The sequence below is a fragment of the Cercospora beticola genome, chromosome 6 (assembly GCF_033473495.1).
Source record: "Cercospora beticola chromosome 6, complete sequence".
Classification (NCBI taxonomy): Eukaryota; Fungi; Ascomycota; class Dothideomycetes; order Mycosphaerellales; family Mycosphaerellaceae; genus Cercospora; species Cercospora beticola.
The window spans coordinates 2842163-2867864 of record NC_088940.1 but is presented as its reverse complement, the minus strand read 5'-3'; the positions used below and the strand labels follow the sequence as shown (position 1 = coordinate 2867864).

The window sequence follows — 25702 nt, the reverse complement described above, 5'->3', positions numbered from 1 at the left end:
CGTAGCATCAGGTGCTGTTCTGTTCTGTTGTTCGCAGGCTAAGAATAGCCGTCAAGGCAGAAGCTATGGAGGAAGTGCTATAGGAGAAGACAGTGGAACAGGCCGAAGGGACGATCTGGCTAGCTAAACGAGGCAACATCAACCATTCTACCATTCCCACATTGCCGTAGGATGGTGGGTTGTGGGTGAAGTGCAAGTGAGCAAGGCCCCAACAAGGAATGGTGGTCGGAGAAAGTGCCCAATGCGACCGAGACGCCCGTGGAGAGCGTGGCATTGCAGCGTCCCAGGGTCAAAGAGAACACACAACATGCCTCGATTCTCTGCGCTTTCGGACTGAAACTACGCCCGTCCTTTGTTTGTGCGACGCACCTCAGCAGGTAACATCCTGCCCGTGATGCACGTCGGGCGTGATGGGGGGCTACATGTACTCTGCGCTGCCCACCACTCAAGCAGCGTCGGACAACATGGACCGCATCGCATCGACTTCCACGGCCGCGCCTGATGGCTATCCTCTGCACTACTCGGACACTGTAGACGGCCACAAGTCGAATGGAGATCACGACGACACCGATCTCGAGCTCGCCAACAGTGCGACCGCCTTGCGCCAAGACTTCGACCACGACCTCCTGACGCGTACCTACCGCGTCTACAAAGCGCGATGGTTTGGCCTCGTGCAGCTGCTTCTGCTCAACGCCATCGTCAGCTGGGACTGGCTGACATTTGCCGCCGTCTCGGACACCTCCGCCAAGTTCTTCCGCGTCAAGAGCACCGGCATCAACTGGCTGTCGACGGCCTTTCTCTTCGCTTTCGCCCTGTCCGCGCCCGCAACAATCTGGGTGTTGAATAAGTACGGACCTAAAGCGTCCATCACCATCGCCTCCGTACTCATCCTCATCGGCAACTGGATCCGCTACGCTGGAGCAGCTGTCGACGATGGATACTTCTACGTAGTCCTGGCCGGCCAACTGCTCATTGGTCTGGCTCAGCCATTCGTGCTTGCAGCACCCACGCGCTACAGCGACATGTGGTTCAGCGACGCCGGCCGAGTGGGAGCAATTGCTGTGACCTCTCTGGCCAACCCTCTTGGAGGAGCAATCGGCCAGATCGTCGGCCCGTTATTTGCATCAAAACCCTCAGATGTCCCCAACATGGTGCTCTATGTGTCTATAATATCTTCAGCAGCTACGATACCTTCTTTGTTCCTTCCTGCAAAGCCGCCAACTCCGCCATCTGCACGCGCCGAAGCTCCTAAGCTCGACCTCCATGCTGCTCTTCGCCAACTACCGAGGAATGGTTCATTCTACCTGATGCTTGCACCCTTTGCCGTCTACGTAGGCTGCTTCAACGCCACTTCCAGTCTCATCACACAGATCTTTCACCCATACGGCATCTCCGAAGACGACGCCGGACTCGCTGGAGGCATCCTGATCATCGCTGGCTTGGTCGCATCTGCGATCATGTCACCTATCGTCGATCGCACGAAGAAGCATTTGTGGGCAGTAAAGATTCTGGTGCCAATCATTGCAATTGCATATACTGTGCTCATCTTCATGCCCCTGACAAGAGACATTGTTGGGCCTTACGTTGTTTGTGGAGTGCTTGGTGCAGCGTCTTTCAGCCTCCTCCCCGTTGCTTTGGACCTGCTTACCATCGTGACTTTTCCAGTGTCGCCCGAAGTATCAAGCGTTGTTGCATGGACCGGGGGACAGCTACTCGGCGCCATTTTCATTGTGGTCATGGACCAACTGAAAGGAGGTTGGGACGGCCAGCCAGCGAAAACTATGCTAACCGCGCTGATATTCCAGGCCGGCATGGCGTGGCTTGTCGTCCCGTGTGCATTACTGCTCGGAGTCTGGAAATTCAGGAAGATCATTGTTGGCTCGGATCCACACGTTGTGGAAACACCACCACCCTGAAAATTCGCTGCTTCCGGGACAATTCACCTCAACAAAGGATTTTGGCTGATGTTGCGTGCTCTTTGTCGACGAGCACCTTACCTTCCCAATGCGGCCAGATCATTAGTGCAGTGAAGTGCTTTGTTTCACTGGAGACCTATTAGCTGAACACCAACGGTGCTGCGACTATGCATTGGCACTATCTCAACCTGAGCATCCATCACCATGGCACCTCGCAACAGGAAGCGTGCGACCAAGCCGAAGCCAGGCACGTTGAAGCGCAACGTCAGTTTTGGAGAAGATCGAAATGGCTCGACACGAATCAGTAGACCTGGAACATCGCCGACCACTCCTCCTGGCAGGAGATATCCACTCACGAGCCCGCCTTTGACCAGATTTGGAACGACTACGCCGAAGAGAAGCATAGATAGTTCGCCGCAGCCTCCGCCGCCACCGAAGAAGTTCGGTCTCTTCAACGACCCTGACAATCCTCTCCAGGGCACGGCCCAGGATGCCTCCGAGTGGGTACGGTCAGACTACTATTGGAAACCCCATCGGGAAGATCCCATCAATGATCAGACACCAACCAAGAAGACGCAGCCCTCCGTTCCCATTATGCAAGGATTGGGCTGGGAGTGGGAGACTCCCTTCGAGTATGAAACACCAAAGAGGAACAATAGTCGCTCTCCCAGAGTTCCACGAACACCGACTAAGCCCAATCCTTATGGAACTCCCGAGGCTTATTACGGAATGCCGGCACTGCCGTACTTCACCGGACCACCCCGTCCAGCGTTCGGTGACGGTTTAGATATTCTCGGAAATGGAATCGCGTCGCCAAGCCGCGAGTTGGACTCTGCCGAGTGGGTCAAGATCAGACGCCTCCAGAACGGGCTGATCGTGGTCGAGGGCGAAGGCGTTTGGCAAAAGCTCGTGGATGGTGAGACGCCACAAGCAGGGGCTACGTCGTTCAACAAGAAGCGAGCCAACGATACACAATACATCCCTGATACTGTGTGGGAGAACCACCAAATCACTGTGTTGTCCAATGGCAATGTCGTCCCCAAGAGTCCTGCAGGCTTCGAGAAGATCGTGCACGACTCCGTTCGCGACGACAACGGATTCATCTTATACGCTGGACTCAACGGGTCCGGAAACGACAATAAGCGCAAGAGCCCTAACGACTGGAAAGCCAAAATATCCGCACAAGGAAATCCGCTCTGGGAGAATAAAGAAATGGCCGTCTACCGCAACGGGACTCTGCGCTTCAAGTCTTACGGGTTCTTTGTGGAGATCTTTGGTCTGATTCCTCAACTTATACAGTCTGGTCCACCAACGCCCTCCCCTACACAGAACAAGAAGTTCGTGTCGACCAGGCAGAGTCCTGTTACTCCTACGCCTGCCGTCAGAGTGTCCAAGGAGTCGAGCGCGAGCGCGAGAGCCAATAAGAATCGAAAGTCGCGGGAGAAGAAGGGGCTTGCGAAGCTCAATGCTGGCCGACGAGAGAAATTGCCTCATGTTGCTAAGGCTGATTTTGAGGTGAAGCGAGCAACTCGCAGCAAAGCAAAGGAGCAGGATGAGAAGTTTTATGCTCTGCCTTAGAAGTGCGTCATTCTCCTGGTCATCTGTACATCTAGTCTCTTGTCCAAATCCTAATAAACTCCATCGCAAAACAAAATTCGATCGGAGCCTCTCTTTATTAATATCTTCATATCACACCCTCTCACGTGTTTTCCGATTCGCATTTACAACCCTCATCAAAACCTCATACTCCCTCTGATCTGCCCCCGCCTCAAAAGCCGTCACATTTTCATCCTCATCGTGAAAAACCATTCCATACTTATCATCGAGATAGACATAAGGCCACACTCGCAATTTCGGATCATTACGCAATCTCTCGCGAATGCGTAGAATTTCTGTAGCTTCTTCTTCGCGAGGCTGAAATGGTGCCGCTTCGTCTTCGGCGTATGCGCGCCAGAACTCTTCTTCTCTGGTTAGGGGAGCACGGACATTGGTGATGGTGAGGGATTGGAGGATGGGTTTGGTGTCTTGGATCGTTCTGAGGAATTCTGCCCAGGTGTAGGGGTGGGCGGTGGAGATGTCAGGGCCTGGAGGAGAGGTTTGTTAGTGAGAGTCATGATACTGATAGACATGATTTTTGCAAACCAACTTACTTCCAAAGCAATTTTTCAGTGTGAGCGACTCGAGCTGCTGGCTATGGCTCTTGATCAGATTTGCAAGCGCGGGATCGATGAAGAAGTTTTCCATGACGAGATGTTTGAGCTTCGGCATAGCGTCATGCCGGATAGGTGTCGGAGAGTGATGGAAGTTCGGCTCCATACCAATGGGATTCTGGTCGTCTGCGATGAATGTTACACGTTCAGCAGAATCGAGGTGTCCGAAGAAGAACTGATCCATTTTCAGAATGAAGTCATCGTAGCCTGGTTGAGTATTAGAATGCCACCCAGCGCCGTTGTCGCCTCCCCAGAGCTTGATGTTGAAGTCCTTGATATTGTGAAGGAAGGCTCGCCATGTCTGTGTGTAAAAAGTCGAGCATTCTCTTGGAACAACCTCGCAAAGTCTGAGTGTTTTCACGCCCTCCCTTGTGGCGAGTGCCTGATATGCTTCATTCATGGTGCCGCGCCAGGAAGCATTTTGCTCCTCCTCGAAGACATCATCTGCCATCTCGGGTTCTGCGTGCATGTAAATCGTCCCTCCTTCGTCCCAATAGGTGCCGTCGAAGTTGTCTGCCGCTATGACAGTGAACTTGATATCAGACACGTTGTGGCATAGCTGGCCACCAAGTACCTCTTTCGCGAGAAGCGTCAGGCAATTCAGCTGAGAACTGTTGTCTTGATTTCCTAGAGAGCCTTCACTTTCGTTCAATGAATTTCCGTCATCCATGTCGGGGAGTAGGTGAAGATCGAAATTTAGCTTCGCGACATGTCGCCCATACTTCTCGATCACGGCTTTGAGAACGTCTTCGTCCTCTTTACGGTTGATGACCTTGAGACAAGCGAACAACACTGGTTCCAGAAACTTGTGCAAGCGCGAATTGGTCAAGCTGAGGGATTTGTACGAATCGAAAGTTGAGTACTCTGTAACGCGGAGCAATAGTTCTGCAGGAAGGTCGAGTAAGAGAGACATTGTGGCGATATGAGGAGTACCAAGGAACAGGCAATTCGAGAATGCCAAAGCGAGGTCTTAAGTAGCTTCAGCATCCAGTATGCCCTTCATCTCAGCCGCAGGCAGCCAATGTCTCCACTTTGCAGGAATTGGCCAATGAGCGTTAGCATGACCTGCCGTTGTTACCTGGAGGGTATGCTACAGTGGAAATAGCAGGATCAGCAGCACAGTGAAGTCCAGCGATGGCAAAAGAATGGAGCAACTCTTCCTCGCTCCCCTCTCGCCCTCGTCCCTCGGTGCTCTGCCACCTACCGAGTATCGGCCTTGGACACGGAGGATGAATGGTAGGAAGACTGCAGTCAGACACCAGTTGGTCATCTCTCCGCCTTTGTAATCCGATTCAACTCGGGTCAGTGTGCAAGCTGGTGTGTCTCGACGGAGGGACGATGCAACTTGATGGGTGTTGCAAGATCGGACGTTGTGATGCGTGAAGAGGGAAGTGCCAGGATGGAGCGGGCCTGGATCCGGCGCTAAGCAACGACCAAGGGGGTCTCTTCTGTAATCGACAAACGACGCGTGCCTCCGACAACACACAACCCATATAATTGCTGCCGGACGGAGAACGCGGCGAACATGGCACGAGTGTCATTCGGGTCGCGTGCCGGCAACGCGACATTCGGAGGATCGCATCGACAGGCACTAATCCATGGCCCTTACAATTCGCTGGACGAGCTCACGAATGCGTTGCAGCAGGAGTTCGAGACGGCACGACTGCACACGCAGTCCGCCAGCACCGCGCTTGAGCTGAGCCTGAGTCTCGATGCCGTGGTTCCTCTCGTGCGTCCAGGCATCGGACCGTATGCCGACGGCGGCGACCACGACCTGCCCGATGAGTTCAAGAATGGCCTGTACGAAACCCAGGGCGAGCCCGATCAGAAGCACCCGCGCGCGCCGTGCAGCGCCATCATCAACGTGATGGATCCGGAGGCGAAAAAGATAGTGCAGAGGGCAGCATCGCGTGGAATCATGGCCGCCATCGAGGCGTTGGACGGCTTTCGGTACAGCTTCAACAATGCATGGAATGCGCAGAATGATGAAGGCGCGCGCTTCTCCTTTATATGTCAGGATAGCATGCAAAATAAGGATAGACACGCCAATGGATACACACGCGTCCTCAAACACCTCAAAGACCCCACGGGCAACGAGCGAGGCCCCCGCAAACCAACGTACGACTGCAAAGGCAGCGTGAGCGTCAAGTTCAGCACCTCCAAGCAGAGTTGCGAAGTCTTCTACAGGCACAATGCCATTCACGAGACCGTCGCCGCGAGGAAGGCTGCACCGCGAACGCCAGGACGACCACCGAGAGTGCCTGGCGACTGGACGCGAGCGCCGAATAGCGCGCCACCATACGCACCGCGAGGCGAGCAGGATGATGGAGGCTTGTCCGCAATGCTTCAGGCGGAGACAGCCAGTTCTGCGCTTGCCATGGTAGACTCATCGCCGACTGTATCTCGACCTGCTCCGACGACCTCAAACATGGGAAGGCCTTTGAAACGCAAGCGCGAGGAGTTCGCGAGACCCAGACCTGCAAGCTATGCCGCAGATCAGTCTCTGTCTCTGGCCGATCTACTGAGGAGGAGCGAAACTGCGCGCGTTGCTCCTGCCCCACCCGGTAATAGCTATAACAACTTCCTCCAAGGCGCTGCCGCAGTTGCGTATGAGCTGCCATCATGGCAGAAACCACCTCCTTCAATAAATCGCCCACCGGGTGGGCAGCCTTTTCCATTGCCCTACCAACCACAGACCAAAAGCACGCCAGCACAACCTCAAACTCCAATACAGCCAAGCAATTCTAGGCCACCCATGGCAGGGGGTTCGCAGCACTCTGGTCCCGGCCTTTATACAGTCATGAAAGTGAAAAACACACCCAAGTCTCGTTCATTACAACAAAGCTATCAAGCACCAATGAATGAGCAACTCCAATCGAAGCCACAGGCCGTACTTGCTTGTACCAGCTGCAGGATAGCCAAGAGACGCTGCGACGAAGCCAGGCCAATGTGCGGTCTCTGTGTCAAGCTGAATAAGACAGAGTGCCACTACGAAGGGCCTACTACACATGTGCCAAACGCGACAGGTGCTTCACAGCAGCAAGGAGTCGGTAATGGCCCTGCGCATCAACGACCTGCAGGACTCGCCCTGCCTTCGTTGCAGCCTGCACAAGGTCCAGGTCAAAGCAGTGGGGGTAAACAGACAGAGACAGATGTCACACAAGGCGCTTCCCAGCATGTACAGTCTGCACAGCCGTCGCAGCAGGCTCCGGTCCCCATCGCTCCAATGCAGCAACAATCGCAACCTTCTTGGGACAACGAAGTCTCTCCACAGCACACACCGTTAGCAAGCTGGTCGCAGGATCCGTCTTTGCAGCAGTGGCCATCACAGGGGTCTCCTCCGCTGCAAGCATGGGGTAATATCACCATGGCACAACAGCCTAGTCCAGATCCTTGGTATCCGAAGCGTTAATGGGATGGCAACAGTACCAGTGTCGAGATCAATACGCGTGCAGTGGCTGATCTTGCGCCAAATCTCAAAAGGACTGTGCCTCAATCACGGTCTGACGAGCATTGTTTAGACGATGAGGATTTGTGACAGCCAGAAAGCGGACACTGAGTTTGTCTGGCTTTCTTGTCTCCCACCTGGTGACACGCGGGTTCTTCTTCGAAGCCTTCGCATGGTCTATGCTCTGCGCTCCGCTTGGAACCGCTTGTACGCGTACTCTCACAAGCATCACTTAATTCAGCATTTTGCCTGCTTAATTTTCTGTGACGCTGACTACTCGCTGGAAACTGCTCGATCGAAGCTCTTGCGGACCCGAGAGGCTCTTCCAGATGCACATAGCTCTCTTATCGAACGGCGCTCGTGAGCTTGCCCGCTTTCAATAGCGTGGCTGATGTGCCAAAGTCACAAATGGTGCTGGCCCAATCACACAAGCGCGTAATCACTTCATGAATCAAACGACTGTGCACTTCATATCGCCAAGACGGTAAGTAGAATATGTCATCTCTACCGTGCATCGTCCTTGCGAGTCTGACGGATGCGAGCTCCTCTTAAACAAGGGAGCTGTCCTTTCCATCCTCATCTGTTCCTCCTCATCGCAACATCTCAGCCATTCCTTCCAGCGGCCTGTTCGCTCACCATGAAGTTCTCGATCATCGCTCTCGCAGGACTGGCAGCCGCCGCTGCCCCGCCTGCAGACCCTCATGTGGTTCCACACATGCACCACCATGTCAACCTCGAACGCTTCTCTAGCACCGACTGCGTAAGGGACACGGACGTTGGCGACAAACATACTCTCAAGAGAGGCGTATGTTACGAATTGCACAAACACGGGAGGACTGTTACTGCTGCCAGATCAAGCATTGAGCACAACCGCAAGAACAGAATCGGAACCACGGAGAACTGTCGCGTATATCTCTACAGTGATGAGAAATGCAAAAAGAACGAGGTCCCGTAAGAACACCTTTATCTGCTGTGGCGTGTTAGTGAGTGCACGCTGATCAATCAATCACAGAACGGAGGACTTGTGGAACCACAGCAGTCAATGTGGCAAGATCAAGCCCATCAAAGCTCGCTCCGCCATGCTCAAGTGCTGGAAGACTAGGGACGGCGCGCAAGACGGCGAAGCAATCGTATTCGACGAGGACAGCGACAACATCGACGTGGTCACAACAATCGTTCAAGGACCACAAGCCCAAACTCTCACTCTTCAACAACCCGCCGCTGTCCAAAGCTCCAATGGCATTCTCTGGCTGTCTGGAGCTGCACCTTCGCAATCTCTCGTCACTGTCGCCGTCCCAGTCGCTGCTGCTCCTACTCCTCAAGCTCAGCCCGGAACCGTTCTTACTATTGAGCAGCATCCTCAACCAAAACCTGTGACTACTATTGGTCCAGCAAACGCACGCACTACTATCCATGTAGTGCAGCAGCATGAGTCTGTTAGGGTCATCACGCTGACGGTTCCTGTTACGAAGAATGAGGAAATCCACTGGACTACTGTCACTACTACCATGGGTCTTTCGGAGTTCTTGGCTAAGCAGACTGCCCACCCTACTGTCACTATTCCTCCCGCGAAGACGAACTAAATCCTCCATTGAGGCCGAGAACGATGTCAGCAAACACTAGGGCAGGATGGTCATTAGGAGAGTCTCATGCGCTCCTAAGATGGTCGGACTGATATTCAAGGCATCAAGCGGGGAGAAAATGTATGCGACCCAATTTGCAAAGGCAAAAGTTAAATAATGTATAGTTTGCAAGGGGAGTCGATGGGCGAGGTAGTTTTTGGAGCCTTCCAACAGCAAGAAACAAGAACAATAATCAACAGAAAATCACACAAGTAGAAGGCGGAAAACACAAAAGACAACGAGAGATAGAGGGTCAATGTAGTTCACCACTCAATGCAGTGCCTTTCAATTTTGGTATCATTAACCTCCTCTCCATCTCTCCATCTCACTACTTTGCCACAGAAGGGAAACTTTTTGTGGTGCTGTCGTGCTCTCCCCGCCAGACACAAAATTTGCTGAAGTTTCCAGTTGCTGAGCTCCATAGCTTCGTCCGTCCGCACGGTACCGGTAAGCTTTTCGCACGCTGAGAGCTGTGTCAATGTCTCCGCAGGCGATCCACGGAACGCTTCAATGCTTTGCACGACTGAAGTCTGACTGATCCGTCTCTCACTGGGTCTTGTCAAAGGAGCATCGGCGGAGCGATAGTGGGGAGCAAAGCTACTGATTCCAAAGCTGCTGAGATCGAATGCATCGGGTCACATCAATGGGAATGGGGCGAGAGACACAGCCGCAACACATGGAAGAATGGAACGTTCAAAGTAAGCCCAAGGAATGCACATCAGAATCGTCTCGCTTTCGCATTAGACTACGACTCGTAGAGTTGAGGCTTTCATCTATCAATTGTCCGCCCCACCTCTCTCGGTATCGCTCTCAGCATCCTTCGGTGCTTTCCTCTCGATGCCCTTGATTGCATCGACGCCTTTGCTCGTCACAAACAAGAAGTGAGCCTCCTTGAAATTATCCACATGGTTGAAGAACCGACTAAACTCATTCTTCTCTTCTTCCTCTCTGAAGATCCGTTGATAAATCTCCCTCTCCTTGAACGCCTCGAGCTCCTTCTCATATTTGTTGAAATCGAGATTCTCGCGTCCGTGCTTCGACGCTTGGAGATTGTTGTACGTATCAAAAACAGGACGTTCAAGCAAGAGGCCGAGACCAGGGACTTTGGGTATGGAGAATCGAGCTGCGGTGAAAGATGCGTCCATCGTTTTGAGGTCCGCGCCTGCGCGGACAAGGAGCGTGACCATGCCGACCATTTTGCGGATTTGGTGCATCATGAAGCTTTGACCGTGGACCTTGAGACTGAGCCATTCGGTCTTTTCTTCTTCGGGACCTTCGCCGATCAGGATGGGTTTGGGGTTGACTTTGAAGGACTTGATGTGGCGTTTCACGCTGGGGTCCTTGAACGTCTTTTGAATCGTGTAGTTGTGGTAATTCTTGGTCCCAACGTATTTGTTGAGTGCGTTCTGGATGCGCTCGATTCGCTTTGCGGGGATGCGATACTTGCGCTTGGCAGCAACGTATGCAGTGCGCAGAGTCTTAGTTGCAGCTCGTAGGCGAAGCAGTCGCTCCATCTCTGCATCCGTGGGTTCTGATGGCACGGGAATTTCCGGAGCAGGGTCGGCCGGTCGTGTAGGGTCTGCCTTGATCGTTGCTGCATCGTCTGCCGCGGCGATAACTTCGGCTTCGTCTGTCGTGATTCCATCCTGCTTCATCTCCGCAGGCACAGAAGAGGAACTTTCAGGGTGGGTTTCGGAGGTGCTTTCTGTCGCCGCAGTCGCTGACTCGGGTCTGACCGCCGCCTCATTGATGATGATCGCGGCGTCTTCGGTCTTCTCTTTCGCCACTTCGGAAGCAGTATTAATTGTACTCCCAGCTTTGACAATAGGCTCCGCTTCTGCTCCTGCTTCTGCACTTTTCGCGTTTGCTTCTTCTTCGCCTTGGAGCGCTTTGATCACATCCCACCTGATGTCCTCGTCGATAGTCTCCAGAATCGGTTTTATGTCTTCCTCGTCGATTTTCTCCCAGAACCCTTTGACCTCTTCTTGCCGCGCCTCGTATGCCTCGCGATCTCCGACTTCGTCTGCTGCTGACTCCAGCTGCTTCGCTAGCCAGCTACTCGTGTGCGGGGGCAAGAACGCATATGATGGCATCAGATACTCGTACCATCTGCTATCGCATGCTTGGTAACATGAGAAGCTTCCAATGGTTCGCTCAATGCCCCATACTCGAATTTGAGGACTCAGCTCCGCGTTGATCTTCTGAACAATGTCGTTGTCTTCCACGATCAACTTCAAACTGACCATGTTTCCAGCCGCATGCACGCCTTTGTCTGTTCGTGCGCATCGGACAAGCCCACTTTTCTTGGGATCCTCAGCATTCGCTTTGCTAATTGCGCCAGCTCTGATGAAGGCCTGGAAGAGGTCGCCTTCAATGGTGCGCTCAGTGCCTGAGATTTGCATGCCCTTGTAGCCTGTTCCTGAGTAGCCGATTAATACAGCGACTTTTCGCTTGGGCTTCCTGCCCTCGGCTTTCTCTGCCTCGATCTCTTCTTTGGAAAATTCAATGCCTTGGCCTTTGATACCTTCGCGCTGTCGCTTCTTCTGGGCATCTTCGTTTTTCTGTCGCTTGTCTGGGTTGGACGCACTTGTCAGATGTCAGTTCGACTTGCTCCGCTCTCTGCCAGACTTGCGATACGCACAAATAATCTGTCCGTCCCATATCTCCTTTCTTATTTCGGCGACTGTCATCAAACTTGCCCTTCTTTCCATGTCTGACGCTGCTGTCGTTCCAATTGCCCTTGCGCTTCCTGTCCTCGCGTCTGTTGTCTGATCTCTTGTTCTCGCGATGCTCGCTGGAGCTCTCACTAGGCTTGCGGTCATCCTTGGAAGTGTTGCCCGCGGCATTGTCGACTGTCTTGCCAGCATCCTCGAGAATGGCTGCAGAGTGCTCCATGGTTGTCGGACGCTGGACATGAATAGTGTCCGCAAATGAAGGGATGTTCCAAAGTGGTGCAGTTGCGGTGCAGTCATGTGAAAATCGACGGCTGAGCTAAGCTTCATACCCCAGTCGGCCGGTTCCGCGGGCCATGCAAGTGTGGGTCCGGATCGATCTTGCCGAACTCTGCCTGCAGCTGCCGGGCTGTGATTCTGGAATGTCGCTGGAAGCAGTCACTCGCGCTCTCTTCGTTCCTGCATCAGCACCGCTTCACTGCGCCGTGTTGACAAAACCGACCCCGCCGCTCTTTCGTTTTCTGCACAACCAAACATCGCCTTCAGAGCATCCGTCCACCACGCACCCATCCAACAGAAACAGAGATACTGCCAACACTACCACCGCTCCTCGTCGATTCCCATCACCATGGCCGACCTTGCTACGGAGCTGATTCGCACTGTGTCGCGTGCTTTCTATACCACCGACCATATCCTGGTTGTTGATGCGCTTATGAAGCACTCGACGTTGCAGGACACCGATTTGGCCCACGTCCTTGGTACCCAGGTGAAGCCACTGCGTAAGGTCTGTGGCCGACTGAGGGAAGACGGCCTCATCGCTGTGCAGTCTCGAGCAGAGCGCCGTACTGACGGTACGGGCGGCTACTATGGTGGCGCACCACAGCAAGGGAAGGAGCGATTGACGAACCGTGACTGGTACTACATCAACTACCACCGCGCAATAGACAGCATCAAGTTCAGACTGCACAAATTAAGCAAGCACATCGAGTCACAAGGCGCGTCGACTACCGAGAAGAAAGATCTTCGATGCTTAACAAAGGGATGCGGGAGATCGTATACTGAACTCGAAGCTATGGACAATCTTGACCCAAGCACCGGCTCTTTCCTTTGTGCCAAGTGCGGTGCAGCACTCGACCCCGTGGACGAAGAGGAGCGCGCCAACGAAAATGAGAGCATGAAGCGGATGAACCAACAGTTTGCCAAATTAGTTGAGCTCATGCAGAAAATCGACGCTGCTGCCGTACCGGAGAATGACTTCGAAACTGCGTTGAGCAAGCAGATGCCAATCGAGAAGACTGACGCTCATCCTGGTACGCGTACTGAGATTGTGGACGTGCCAAATCGTAACCTGCAAAGCACCAAGGGCCTTGAAATCAAGCCTGAGAAGATCGCGGTCGAGCTCAAGGATGATGAGGACGTTAAGCGCGAGAATGCCGCAGCAGAGGCACGAGCTAGGAAGGAGAGAGAGGCAAGACAGAACGCCCTACCGGAATGGATTTCAAAGTCTACGATCTCCGGGGACATCACAGCTGTCGGCGCCAAAGAAGAAAAGCAACGTCTGGAACGCGAGGCACATACTGGTGGTCTGCCGAAGGACGATGAAGATGACAAGAAGGTCGTTAAGGGCGATAGCAATGACATGGACGCAATCTGGAAGGAACTTGAAGCACTGCAACAGAAAGAGGCCCAACTCCGGAAAGCCGAGGAAGACGAGGAGGATGATGATGACGACGAGGAAGAAGACGAGTTCGAGGACGTCGAGGGTGTCGCCGGCACGCCTGCAGCTAACGATAACAACAATGGCGCTACCAGCACAAATGGCGCGAACACACCAGCGAACGTGGACAGCAGTAATGCTACTGAAGACGAACGTGATTCAAAGCGCGTGAAAGTATGGGCGGCTTCAAGCAGCTCTGCTCTTCCAAACGGAGCCAAGACCCCAGCACAGGACACTCCAGCTGCTAGTGATGCGGACGATGATGATGAGTTGGAGTTCGAGAACGTCTAGGAGCGTTTGAGGAAGAAGTTTTTCCCTAAAGGAACACTTTTCCCACCTTGCACACCATCACTTTCGAAGTCGGCCGCAAGAAGCCCACGCACCGATGGCTGGGGCGGAGTTTACACACCTTATCAGTTTTCGGACGACTGCAAAAACTCTGCAGACCCATCTGATCTCGAACCTACCCCAGTTCGAGGCCCAAACCCACAGCCGGACGCCTCGCAACCCGATGGCATCACGAACGGATATACAAATGGTTACACAAATGGTCACGTAAGTGATGATACGGAGGACGACGAAGAAAATGGTACAAGTCGTATGAGGTTCTGGGACGACCTCACCCCGGAACAGCAGGCCCGCCTCTCACGAGAAGAGGACAAGTGCCAACCTTGCATTGATGCCGAGGCCATGTGTTTCTGGTATATCGGCGGACCTCGTCACCCGCCCTGCTACCGCTGCGCTGAAGAGATGGCAGAACACTGTCGTGTACCGGGAGCGTGATAAACTCACTCTTTGATCACAGCACCGGACGTGGCTGCATGTTTCGGGGTGCCTCCATTTTAGAAGCATTGTCATTCGTAGCACAGAACAACACGTTCACCAGAGTATCGACGCGAGAATAGCGTTATCGCAAATATAGCCACGCACTCGTTTGCGCAATGCATGTTTATGCACAGTCAAATGCGTTTTTCTCTTTGTTCCCCTGTGCTTCTCATGTTGTTTCGGTCGCCGGCGCCGAAAGCTCGAAGCTTGTGTGACCCTGTGGCTGTGGCTGCTTCACTCGTACTCGACCTCCCATAACCTCAACCATGTGCATGCTGTAAACGTTCTCCTCGCCAGCGCCTCATGTCCAGCTCGTCGCCGCATCGACATGGTGAGAATCCCGCCGTAGCTTCATCCAGCCGCACGTCACCCATCGATCACGACGATTCGGAAGATGGGTTCGACATCGCCGACGATGAACTTCTCGCCGACGACCCACTGCACGAGCGCAATGGCGGCCTAGACAGCGGGTACATTGCTCAGACCTTCCACGCACGACACACAACTAACACGACGCGCAGCATCTCCTTCAAGCGCCCTCCGAAGCCCACCTCGAAGCCTTCTTTCGCATCACGTTTCCTCTCCAGCTCGCCGTTCAAGTCCAACAACGCACAAACTCCCTCCTCCTCTTCGTCCTCTCCTCCGCACCGCAATGGCCGCTCCGCGAATCCCACGCCGAACACGATCCTATCGTACCTCAACCAGAGCGCCGACGCAGGCGCTCACCTCCATCATGATCCCAAAGACATGAGCACGCTCGACTGGTATGTCGAAGGACCCGGTCGCCGCGTCGGCTACGACGATTTGACTGCCATCGACTGGATCTACGAATACAGCAAAGAACGCACGCGCCTCGCGCATCTCAGCGCCAATAACCCAGGCCTCATCGGCCAGATTCGCCTGCTGGCTGACAGTGCCCAAATATGGCTCATTCTCGTCTGCACAGGTCTGGCAGTCGGTGGAATAGCAGCTGCGATTGACGTCACGAGTGACTGGCTAGGAGATATGAAAACAGGCATGTGTACGAACGTGGAAAATGGAGGCATGTTCTATCTGAATAAGGTGTTTTGTTGTTGGGGGATCGAGAGCTATGATAAGTGTCCCGATTGGAGGACATGGAGCGCGATGATGGGTGTGGGAAACAAAGGCGGCAGCTACATTATCGAGTACTTGGCTTTCGTGCTGCTGAGTGTGGTGTTTGCAACTGCCGCGAGCCTGTTGGTCAATCGGTACAGTCAATATGCGAAACAGAGTGGCATCCCGGAGATCAAAACCATGCTGGGAGGATTCGTGATCAGACGATTTTTAGGCACCTGGACACTGGTGGTGAAGAGCTTGGGGCTGGGCCTTGCTGTTGCATCGGGAATGTGGTTGGGAAAAGAAGGGCCGCTTGTGCATGTTGCGTGTTGCTGCGCGAACTTGTTCATGAAGCTATTTGAGCCGATCAACCGCAACAAGGCGAGAAAGAGGGAGACATTGAGTGCCGCCGCGGCGAGCGGCATTTCCGTGGCTTTTGGTGCGCCTGTTGGAGGTGTTCTGTTCAGTCTGGAACAGCTGAGCTACTATTTCCCAGACAAGACAATGTGGGCGAGCTTCGTTTGCGCCATGGTCGCGGCTGTGACGCTGCAGGCTTTTGATCCTTTTCGGACGGGACAGCTGGTGCTCTATCAGGTTACGTATCACAGTGGGTGGCACACTTTCGAGTTGCTGCCATTTGCCGTGATCGGAATCATCGGAGGTCTATACGGTGCACTGTTCATCAAACTGAATATGCGCATTGCCGCTTGGAGAGCGTCGAAGAGCAATCCGTTTCTTTCAAAGCCAGTTCAGGAGGTCATGGTTGTGGCACTGGTTACAGCCCTGATCAGTTTCCCAATCACCTTCTTGCGAGCACAATCTAGCGAGCTGGTCGAGCATTTGTTTGCAGAATGCCAGGACATCAAGGACGATTATCTGGGACTGTGCAAGTCTGGAGTGGCCAATACTGGAAACATCTTCATCTTGCTTATTTCCGCAGTGATTGGTTTCATTCTAGCGACCATCACCTTCGGGCTCCAAATACCAGCTGGCATTCTCCTACCGTCCATGGGCGTGGGAGCTCTGTATGGACGCGTCATCGGGCTGATAGTAGAGGTCTGGCAGCGCGAGCATCCCGGCTTTATTGCATTCGCCAGCTGTGAGCCAGACGTGAAGTGCGTCACTCCGGGAACCTATGCAGTAGTAGGTGCAGCGGCGGCTCTGGCTGGCACGACGAGGATGACGGTCTCGATTGTTGTCATTATGTTCGAGCTCACCGGAGCCCTAACTTACGTCCTGCCTATTATGATAGCAGTCATGTTATCAAAATGGGTCGCTGATGCCTTTGGAAAGAGAGGTATCTACGAGTCTTGGATCCACTTCCGTGGCTATCCATTTTTGGACAACAAGGACGACACTCCTGTCCCTGATGTGCCTGTGTCGCAGATCATGACACGATTCGACGACTTGGTCTGCATTACCGCTACAGGCCACACAATCGAAAGCTTGCAGGATCTGCTCCAAGACCACCGATTCCGCGGATTCCCGATCATTCAGGACCTCAGAGAAGCTACACTTCTCGGCTACATCTCTCGGGCCGAACTGGAGTTCGCGCTCGACTCAGCTACGTCTTCAGCAAGGAATCTGCCAACCAGCACCGAGTGCTTCTTCGCGCACCAGCCTCTCGCGGATCCCACTATCACTCTCGACCTTCGACCATGGATGGATCAGACGCCTATCACTCTTCGATCAAACAGCACTCTTCAGCTGACAAATGAGATGTTCCAGAAGCTCGGTCTGCGATATATCATCTTTGTCGACCGAGGAAGGTTGGCGGGACTCTTGACGAAGAAGGATCTCTACTATGTGCTTAACGCCGGCGAAGAAAATCGCATCGGTAGTGGAGCTGGTGCTCTGAGAGAAGAGAATGAAGGGATGGAAGACGAAGCGGGACTACTTGGTCGCGGACGCGAAGTAAGAAGCAGCTGGAGCGATATCGATGGCGCAGATGTACAGTATGGCGGGAGAGAACCAGGGTAGATTGGACTGTTTATAGACTATGCTGTGCATATATGATTGAACGATTAATTTCTGCTTGTGAAATCCTGCCGCGTCGATTGATCCTGCCCTATTGCCAGACAGGTGACAGTCATAGTCCAAAGGAGACTTTAGTCTGCATTCAATTTGTTTTCATGCTGTTTCGCAAGATGGGTACCGTAGACCCCATCTGAGCAACTCAGTCTAGAGCCTGAACATATTATTCGTACTTTCCAGGCGCTTTCCTGCCAGACCTCGTCGACCTCGTCATTTCTACAGGCTGTGCAACAGCAACATCATCATTACCATCATTTTCCACACTCTTCTTTGCCTTCCCAGTCCTCGCCTTCTTCTTAGGTTTCCCAGCTTCCTCCTCGCCACCCATATCATCCTCAACCTGAACATCCTCCAAACCCCTCTTCTGCGGCACAGGCGTCTCCCCCTTTCCCAACATTTCCACAAAAGCCGCAATTCTCTTCTCCCTCCCCTTCTCCGTCTTCAACGCCGCCAATCGCATATAAATCACATACCGATTCTGGCGGTTCAAACTCTCCCACGTCTTCTGCGCTTTAGGAATTTTCGCCACTTCATTCAAGAAATCCTCTGGTGCTTCCGCGGATTTCGAGCCTGCGTACGCTGCTTCCCAGCGACCATCACGTTTTGCTGCTTCGACTGCTTCGCGGCCGGAAGCGTGCATGCGATTTTCTTCTTCGAGACGAGAGATGAGGTTTACGTTACGTTGGGACCAGGTACTTTTGGGGGTGCGAGGTGTGAAGCGTTGGGAGAAGGTTGCTTCCTCTTTTTTGCGGGCTTGGCCGTCGATGAAGCCGAAGCAGAGAGCTTCTTCGAGGGCTTGTTGGTAGGTTAGAGTTGTGGGGGTTGTGGTGCCTTTCTTGGCCAGGGTAAGCCAGACTCCTGGAGAGGTGGGGTGTTGTTTGAGAAGCCATTTGCGCCAGAGGGTGGCATTGGCTACTGTGAGGACGGGGAGTTCGAGGGGCATTTTGAGCGTCTTCAGAGAGCGGCTTGTTTACATCTTGGTTCTTGAGGAGTGGGGTTGGAGCAAGGCTGACAACTATGAAGTCAAAGTTCGGAGTCGAACAGATGTCACTCGGAAACGTGTAGATAATCAGCACCAGATGTCGTCTGCCGTTTTGGACATTGCAGGTTCACATTGCAACGACAACATGTTGTTGGACAGAAAGGTGTTGGCAAGAATCGTTCGACGTTGCCGCCAGCTGCAGTCCGGATAGATAGTTGTTCCGTTCCGATCGGTCTGTGGTCATAGCGCAGCGCTCGGTGAGCGAATGGCTCCTCCAGCCAAATCCGTCGTTGCCAATTCCCTCCACTCTGACGACAATCTCCTATCGACATGTGCCTACCTGTGAATCACGTCGCGTCGTCAACGCGCTGATGACCCCACCTACATATTATTCCGAGCTTACGAGTCTCAACCTCACTCACATTCCACTTTTATTCAAGAGCTGCGTTGCAATCAAGTTTCTCTCAAGCCACTCTTAGTGGGCCGTGGTGTATCGGAGAACAGTATCTATTGTACCACGGTGGTACAGTGCATGCGCCCTCAGCCGCGACAGCCCAATCGGACGTCATTCACGAGAGCCTATACTGTCTGAGGCCGCCGAGGTATACTTCGAAGCACAAGGACTACTGGTGAGCGTTGCAGAGGTATTGTGCAATCTGTACGGGTGGCTACAAGCCTGCATTACTGATCTGCTGCCACAAAATTACCATCTACCAATGCGAGCTTCAAGTCATCGAAGGCAGCGGTCACCTCGTCAGCCAACTTGTGACTCTGGCCCTCATTCTGTTGCTGCCGTTTCACAGCCTTCAAGACCCTCGAAGAACCTTTTGAAGTCTCATTGACACCAAGAACCTCCGCCCTCCAATACCTTCGATGGAGCTCCGGGAAAAGATACACGCCCTCTAATGGAGGCTCGGAATCGATTGCGCTCCACACCCATTTCTTCTCAAGTGGTGAGAAAAGATTCCTCATACGGACGCTAATTTCGAGGAACTGTTTCCATTGCTTAAGATATGTCGAGAGAGTTGCATCTGCACCATCGTCGTCCAGATCGCCAGCAGCCCTCCCTGCGATGTATGCAGAAGCTTCTCGACAGTGAGCTCGGATAGCCTCTTGTAAACTGCGATAGAGTGCAGGCTCTCGTTGCTCTCCGCGGTGGGGTTTACAATAGGCATGTACTGTGGTGTAAATTTGAAGGTATGCCGCCTGGTCTAATACAAGAGACTTTTCTTGAAGTTGTTGCTGTTGTTCATAGCGTCCGGTAGCATAGATCTCCGCAATGCGGGCTTCGATCCAGGCAAATGTTTGCTCGGGATTTTTCGCGGTTTCTGCGGGAGATGGGGGTTTGGGAAGCTGCATAGCTGTGGTCATCTGCTCGTTGTTCTGCGAAATGGCTATCTATCCACAAGGCGAAAGAATGCTCGATGTTATGCTATTATATGAGAGACTTCGACTATCATCTTTGTAGGTTCGATAACTTGCAGTCTAGTCTGACGCATACTTTGGAAAGTTTGGAGGCATGGCGTCAGAAGCGTCAAATGTGTGTAGAGGCCCAATCAAGAAACACTCTGTTTTGCAGATCTGAGGCTAACCCCAGCTCCTTGCGCCTACGAGGGCCATAGACTCAATCCTGCGGCATTTATGCAGCACTGCGGCGTACTAAACGTATCAACTCCTGCAGGCTTGCTGGAGTGTCGTGTGTCCTTCCATCGTGAGTAGATTTCATTGTCCGCCCACTTTACATCGCACTGTCAACACAATTTCAATACGAGAAAGCCTTCTTCTCAAATCGCGCCAGGCCATGCATGAGGAAAAGACGATTAGGTATGTTCGCTGGACCTCGTCGGGATCTAATGTGTCATCTGTGATATGACGAAAGGTACGGAGGATTCGAGGTGGCATGGTGCTAGGATTCCTCGTTTCCCAGTCGAGCTCTCGATCGAATGAAGGAGGCAGTGCACATATTGAAGTATGAGTCACAGAAGTGCGTCTGCTGGCCCGATTCTGTCTGAAAGTTTCGTAAATTCGTTACACTGAGTTCATCAGAGAACATAGCTACAACTAGGCCCAAGAGAAGTGCTCCATGTGCAGATAGATTTCTTTTGATCCACCTCTGAGTACCGCAAGCTGTTCCCCAGCAACAGCGTTTGAAACATCATTCTGCATGCTCAGTGGTCCACAAACGAACACGCCAAGTTGGCCGCTCGATGTTCTTTGTGCATTTTCTGATCTGATCAGAGCCGGCAAATCAGGGCGACTGTCCAAGCTTTGCACGTTCGATAGCTTTCCAGAATTCGACGAAGTGTCGGACTCCGAAGCAGAGGTTACAATATTCTGCGTGGCAATCTTTTCTGGAGATTCCAACTGCCGCAGGAATTGGCCGTTGGACGGAACGCTTGCTGACCTTTCTTGAGCTCCAGTGTAGTACACTTCGATTGTCAGACCATCTGGCGCCTTCTCAAGACCGTGCTCCGCCAGAACGTCGCGAACGGCAGACTCGAACCATTCTCTTGTTGCAGTATCCCTCGTTGCAAGCACAATCCTAGCACAAAGTGGCGCCGTAGCAGCCACTTCTTCTGAACCAGGAAGTGGCTGTCGAAGCAGGAAGGCACTCAGCAAAGGCAGTATCCAACCAGCCCCAGATCCACCAGCGATGATAAGTTGCTCAGGACACGCCACCACTTTCTGCATGTCCATTCCGCCATAAGGTCCGTCCAGAAGGACGCGCATAGAGCTGTTAGGATGTGTCTCAGCGAAATGAGCCAAGCGTGCGGTAGTGCCGCCACGAGGCCGGATGTAGAGCACCAGTTCCGACGTCAGTTTCCGATCAGAACTTCCGACCACAGGCAAGGAGCAAGCTGTGAAGGGATGATTCGTTGATGCATGCACTCCAAGTCCCATGAAACGGACAAAGAAGTGCTGACCGATCCTCCATGTCGCGGTAGTCGGAATGCGAACACAGATGAAACCGTTTGATGACAGACTGATATTTGCCCGATGTCCCAACCCGTGCTCGAAATAGAGACGAGTCTGTCTGTGCAGCCAGCTTAGCGAGAAGAGCACACCCGTTGCAATGAAGTAATCCCACGAAGAAAGTGTGTGATCGCAATGGAAGAAGAGGAACAGCATGAACACAAGGGCCGCCACAAAGTGTGAGAACTTGAACCATTCATAGCTCAGGCTCCTAGTATCGGGTGTTAGCAACGGCATCATGTAGACACAGTCCGTAATGATTCGCTCACCTCAACGGACTCAACGAAGCAAAAGTCAGCCAGCCTTGGGCGATAAGAGCGACAACGCCTGTCCAGTAGAATACGAGTGTGTTCCAGCTCTCCACCATCGTCCCAGTCTTGATATTGTATATGATGAACGGAAACGTGTGCACGAGCGCGGTCACGAAAAAAGCATAGGAGATCCATCGATGGAAGACCTGCAGCTTCTCGTGACTCACACCCGTCACCAATGTGATGAAGTTGCTCTTCCCTGCCGTCGCGAAGACAAACGGCATGCACGCAAGGGAGAGCCATCCTGCTCTGGTTGCTATCGGAGGCGAGCTTCCAAATTCTGCAGTGTCTGGCCAGTAGTACGGCTTCGGTGCGAGAGTCATACACATAAAGTAGATGAAGCCGATAGCACCAAGAATGAGAAGGCCCAATGGAGCGGAATTCCAATTCAGAGCATTGATTCGATACGACTTGTAGCTTAACCAACGGTTAAGGGCGGCGATGTTTCGACCCAGCTTCGATTGTTTGATGCCTTGCGACGCGAATTGATCGATCAGATGGACCACAGAGAAGAGGATGATGGTGACGAGGAAAAATGCCACTGTGGGCAGCGCGTATCTGTGATCCGCCTCGTACCTAGAAGTAGTCAGCTGCGTTCTATTTATTCAAAAAAGACTTGTGAGCGATACCAAAATCTCCAGTACCCCTGCTGATACTCGCATGCCTGGGTATCGTTGAGCGAGCATTCATATGCGCGATAGGTCTCGCTCAATGGCTTATCCAGCCACGGCGTGCCCATATGCATCATTTCGTCCATGTTGACTGATGTCGTTGGCAGATGTTCGTTGGCGTAAAGCCCAGCCTGCCAGATGATGGGACCAGTGGACCTGTCTTTGAGGACAAGAGACTGGCGCCGAAGAGGCAGTGAGTTTGCGAACTTGCTCAAGGCTGGAAGAGCGGCACAAGGTCTGGCCTTAGGGTTGGCGCCACATCGCGTGGGCAACGATCAGCTCAAGCAATCACAAAGCCTGGATTAGCAGAAGTTAATCTGGAAGACAGCCTGGACAGGGCGTAGCAGAAGTGTGGGCACATGGCGATGCTCGATGTTACTGCATGAGGTTAGCTCCAGTTCCCGAAGGATGCAAAATTGAGCAAGTTTGCTCACGTTTTATGCTCGATCCGCGCCCTCATTGGACACTTGCACCTTCATCGGACAGCCACATGGCCACCCTGTGCTAGAACTCATGCCTGTCGTTCGCAAGAGCTTATTGACGAGAAGCAAAGATCTTAACTCGGCACTACCGTCGTTCGACCAGCTCCCCGGACACCTTTGGTGGGCTTCATCGATTTTTCACGGACAAAAACAAAGCACACACTGCTTGCAAGACAATTGACTCCATCATGGACATGTCAAGTATGGAAATGTCCATGAGCGGCATGGAAATGCCAACGGCAACCTCAATGGACAGCATGGCCACGTCCACCTCTCCGGCCTCCCATTCCGACATGTCAAGTATGCATTCAAGTATGACAATGGACATGTCCCACATGATGATGACCTTCTTCACATCAACATCCACGGCGCTCTATTCGAACAGCTGGACACCGGCGAGCAAAGGCCAGTATGCAGGGACCTGCATTTTCTTGATCGGCCTGGCGGTGGTGTTCCGGTGTCTGGTCGCCGTACGATATCGTTTCGATGCCCTTTGGACCGGTGCGATGCGAAAACAAGATCCGGCAATCTTGCGAAAGAAGACAGATGCGAAGCCAGATGCTCGACCTGCTCGACGGCCTTGGAGAGTCAATGAAGCAGCAGCTCGCGCCTTCCTCGACACTGTTCTCGCCGGCGTGAGCTATTTGCTGTAAGTTCGCGCTTTCGAAGTCCCCACTTCTGTGCAAGAGGCCTTCCAGACTGACTTTTGAGCAGTATGCTCGCAGTGATGACGATGAATGTAGGATATTTCTTGTCAGTTCTCGGGGGCGTATTCCTGGGCAGCTTTGTAATTGGCGGGCCAGAAATTACCGCAGGGCATTGAGGATCTGGCCTCTAAGGTAAAGATCTTGGCCACGGCCGCATGTATCTGAAATATGATTGTTGAGATCTTGAATACAGGCGCGAAACTGTAGCGCAACACTCCTCGATGTTATCAACACCATTGTGCTGCCGGCCTTGCGATTGATGCTGTGTACCTTGTTAGAAAAACGGCAAGGCTTCTGTCTCGGTGCAGGTCTAGGGACGTCAAGCTCTTCACCTCCGTTTGCTGAGCTAGGTCGGTGCGCATGCTTTGGTAACACATAGTGAGTGCCATCCCGATTGGAATTGAAACTTGTGCTCCTTACCTGACGTGCTCCGGAGGGAACACTCATAAGGATTCCAGGTTTGCTGTTGTCCCGGCCACCGAACCATTCTTTGCCTCAGCTCGATGATATTGAACTTGGAAGGCTGAGCAGCTCCGGATGCATTCCCAGCCTCGACTTCAAGATGCTCATTGACGCCAGTGTCCCTGTCTCGTGTGGTCCATATGACTCCTCTTGAAGATACACCTCATCGAATCTAGAGGCTATCAGTCAAGCGAGAATTCACACGTAGTCCGAGTAGGCGAGCTCGGTCTACTGAGATTAGTAGGATTACTGATACTGTAGTAAAGCAGAGCCCTGAACTTGCCGCAGCTTTCGTTGGCGAGCAAGAGCCGCCCTATGCAGACCCACAGCCGGCCACTTACCCGCGCGAGTATCTCATCGTTTCGCCATGACAGAACAAATGTTGACTGAGCAGAAGCAGAACCCGAAGTCTGAACAGCAACCACGAGTGGACGTCTGGGAAGCTAAGCTTCGTGTAAGGATGCGACCTTCCCAGAGAAGAAGTTGCAGCCGAGGTAGCATTGAGTTTTGGCGGGCGCAGATGGAGCCTCACTTGACTGTTCTACATCGAAGGGCGTGAAAAGCTAGCTGGCTCGTGCTACATATTGCTCATCCCTGACTGGTCCACAGTCTGCTGGGGCTATATCTAGGAGATAGAACGCAGTATCAGAACCACCGGACAGCAGCACAGCAAGATCAAACAGCTTGACAGATTTCGCAACCTCGGGCATTGCACCTCGAAACATCCACAATGGGTTCTTACGCACCCGATGAGCGCAGCAAAGCAGGCAGATTGCCAAAACGAAGTAAGTAGTTCGCCCGAAGTTTTGCCTTCTATATAGCTCAAAGCAGACGCTGACCTCAGTTACAGTGCAATATGATGCCGAGCTAGTTCACAGCATCCTCAATGAGACTCCCATCCTACACGTCTCATTCAACGCCCCTCCCAAAGACGGCCCGCAGTTTCCCACAATTCTTCCCATGCTAGGCGCAGTCGCCACCTACGAATCTGACGAAGAGCCCTCAATCTATCTCCATGGCAGCTCAGTTGCAAGACTATTCCGAATGACCAATGGCTCCGAGATCCCGCTTTGTGTCTGTGGTTCAATCCTCGATGGCTATGTGCTCGCCCTCTCACCCTTCCACAACAGCTGCAACTATCGAGCTGCAGTTGCTTACGGATACGGCGCCATGGTGGAGGACGCCGCAGAGATCGATTTTGCATTGCGATTGATCACAAACAACTCCATACCCGAGAGGTGGGAGAATAGCAGGCAGCCGCCAACCAAAGCAGAGCTTCAATCAACCGGAGTGCTCAAAGTGCGAATCGAAACTGCTTCTGCGAAAGTGAGAGCTGGAGGGCCTAGTGACGATAAAGCCGATTTGGAGAACAGCGAAGTGACTGAGAAGACCTGGATCGGAGTGGTTCCAACATATCTGACCCTGGGCGCACCTATTGCAGGAGAGTTCAACCGGGTGCAACGGTTTCCAGAGCATCTTGATGATTGGGTACAGGATGTGAACTCATTGAACGAGCAGAGAGCAATCGATGCCGTCGACGAGAGCGGAGGTGCAGACTAGGCGTGCCAGCTGCGTGAGCAAGGGCTGGTCGAA

The 25702-nt window shown here is 52.9% G+C and overlaps 13 protein-coding genes across 13 annotated transcripts; 8 read left to right on the top strand and 5 right to left on the bottom strand.

Moving 5' to 3' along the window:
- Nucleotides 1-464: 464 nt before the first annotated feature.
- RHO25_010174 (uncharacterized protein) lies at nucleotides 465-1916 on the top strand (the record flags this gene model as incomplete). The annotated part of the gene is made up of 1 exon (XM_023601691.2): nucleotides 465-1916. The coding sequence occupies one exon, from the start codon at nucleotides 465-467 to the stop codon at nucleotides 1914-1916; it is 1452 nt and encodes a 483-aa protein (XP_023453473.2).
- A 204-nt stretch (nucleotides 1917-2120) lies between these two features.
- On the top strand, nucleotides 2121-3494 carry RHO25_010173 (uncharacterized protein; the record flags this gene model as incomplete). Its single annotated transcript, XM_023601690.1, has 1 exon — nucleotides 2121-3494. One exon carries the CDS (start codon nucleotides 2121-2123, stop codon nucleotides 3492-3494), a length of 1374 nt encoding a protein of 457 aa, XP_023453476.1.
- Nucleotides 3495-3605: 111 nt separating this feature from the next.
- RHO25_010172 (uncharacterized protein) lies at nucleotides 3606-5039 on the bottom strand (the record flags this gene model as incomplete). Its single annotated transcript, XM_023601689.1, has 2 exons — nucleotides 3606-4000; nucleotides 4067-5039. The coding sequence occupies 2 exons, from the start codon at nucleotides 5037-5039 to the stop codon at nucleotides 3606-3608; spliced, it is 1368 nt and encodes a 455-aa protein (XP_023453475.1).
- Nucleotides 5040-5651: 612 nt separating this feature from the next.
- Nucleotides 5652-7538, top strand: RHO25_010171 (uncharacterized protein; the record flags this gene model as incomplete). Its single annotated transcript, XM_023601688.2, has 1 exon — nucleotides 5652-7538. One exon carries the CDS (start codon nucleotides 5652-5654, stop codon nucleotides 7536-7538), a length of 1887 nt encoding a protein of 628 aa, XP_023453469.1.
- Nucleotides 7539-8109: 571 nt separating this feature from the next.
- On the top strand, nucleotides 8110-9157 carry RHO25_010170 (uncharacterized protein; the record flags this gene model as incomplete). Its single annotated transcript, XM_023601687.2, has 2 exons — nucleotides 8110-8525; nucleotides 8587-9157. The coding sequence occupies 2 exons, from the start codon at nucleotides 8110-8112 to the stop codon at nucleotides 9155-9157; spliced, it is 987 nt and encodes a 328-aa protein (XP_023453468.1).
- An 815-nt stretch (nucleotides 9158-9972) lies between these two features.
- On the bottom strand, nucleotides 9973-12091 carry RHO25_010169 (uncharacterized protein; the record flags this gene model as incomplete). The annotated part of the gene is made up of 2 exons (XM_023601685.2): nucleotides 9973-11782; nucleotides 11838-12091. 2 exons carry the CDS (start codon nucleotides 12089-12091, stop codon nucleotides 9973-9975), a joined length of 2064 nt encoding a protein of 687 aa, XP_023453471.1.
- Nucleotides 12092-12496: 405 nt separating this feature from the next.
- RHO25_010168 (uncharacterized protein) lies at nucleotides 12497-13876 on the top strand (the record flags this gene model as incomplete). Its single annotated transcript, XM_023601684.2, has 1 exon — nucleotides 12497-13876. One exon carries the CDS (start codon nucleotides 12497-12499, stop codon nucleotides 13874-13876), a length of 1380 nt encoding a protein of 459 aa, XP_023453470.1.
- Nucleotides 13877-14713: 837 nt separating this feature from the next.
- Nucleotides 14714-17467, top strand: RHO25_010167 (uncharacterized protein; the record flags this gene model as incomplete). The annotated part of the gene is made up of 2 exons (XM_023601683.2): nucleotides 14714-14880; nucleotides 14932-17467. The coding sequence occupies 2 exons, from the start codon at nucleotides 14714-14716 to the stop codon at nucleotides 17465-17467; spliced, it is 2703 nt and encodes a 900-aa protein (XP_023453955.1).
- Nucleotides 17468-17684: 217 nt separating this feature from the next.
- RHO25_010166 (uncharacterized protein) lies at nucleotides 17685-18464 on the bottom strand (the record flags this gene model as incomplete). Its single annotated transcript, XM_023601682.2, has 1 exon — nucleotides 17685-18464. The coding sequence occupies one exon, from the start codon at nucleotides 18462-18464 to the stop codon at nucleotides 17685-17687; it is 780 nt and encodes a 259-aa protein (XP_023453956.1).
- Nucleotides 18465-19184: 720 nt separating this feature from the next.
- RHO25_010165 (uncharacterized protein) lies at nucleotides 19185-19862 on the bottom strand (the record flags this gene model as incomplete). The annotated part of the gene is made up of 1 exon (XM_023601681.2): nucleotides 19185-19862. The coding sequence occupies one exon, from the start codon at nucleotides 19860-19862 to the stop codon at nucleotides 19185-19187; it is 678 nt and encodes a 225-aa protein (XP_023454084.2).
- A 702-nt stretch (nucleotides 19863-20564) lies between these two features.
- Nucleotides 20565-22544, bottom strand: RHO25_010164 (uncharacterized protein; the record flags this gene model as incomplete). The annotated part of the gene is made up of 3 exons (XM_023601680.2): nucleotides 20565-21687; nucleotides 21746-22363; nucleotides 22417-22544. 3 exons carry the CDS (start codon nucleotides 22542-22544, stop codon nucleotides 20565-20567), a joined length of 1869 nt encoding a protein of 622 aa, XP_023454085.1.
- Nucleotides 22545-23128: 584 nt separating this feature from the next.
- On the top strand, nucleotides 23129-23763 carry RHO25_010163 (uncharacterized protein; the record flags this gene model as incomplete). The annotated part of the gene is made up of 2 exons (XM_023601679.2): nucleotides 23129-23589; nucleotides 23655-23763. 2 exons carry the CDS (start codon nucleotides 23129-23131, stop codon nucleotides 23761-23763), a joined length of 570 nt encoding a protein of 189 aa, XP_023454087.1.
- Nucleotides 23764-24839: 1076 nt separating this feature from the next.
- RHO25_010162 (uncharacterized protein) lies at nucleotides 24840-25669 on the top strand (the record flags this gene model as incomplete). The annotated part of the gene is made up of 2 exons (XM_023601678.2): nucleotides 24840-24894; nucleotides 24960-25669. 2 exons carry the CDS (start codon nucleotides 24840-24842, stop codon nucleotides 25667-25669), a joined length of 765 nt encoding a protein of 254 aa, XP_023454089.1.
- Nucleotides 25670-25702: the final 33 nt, after the last annotated feature.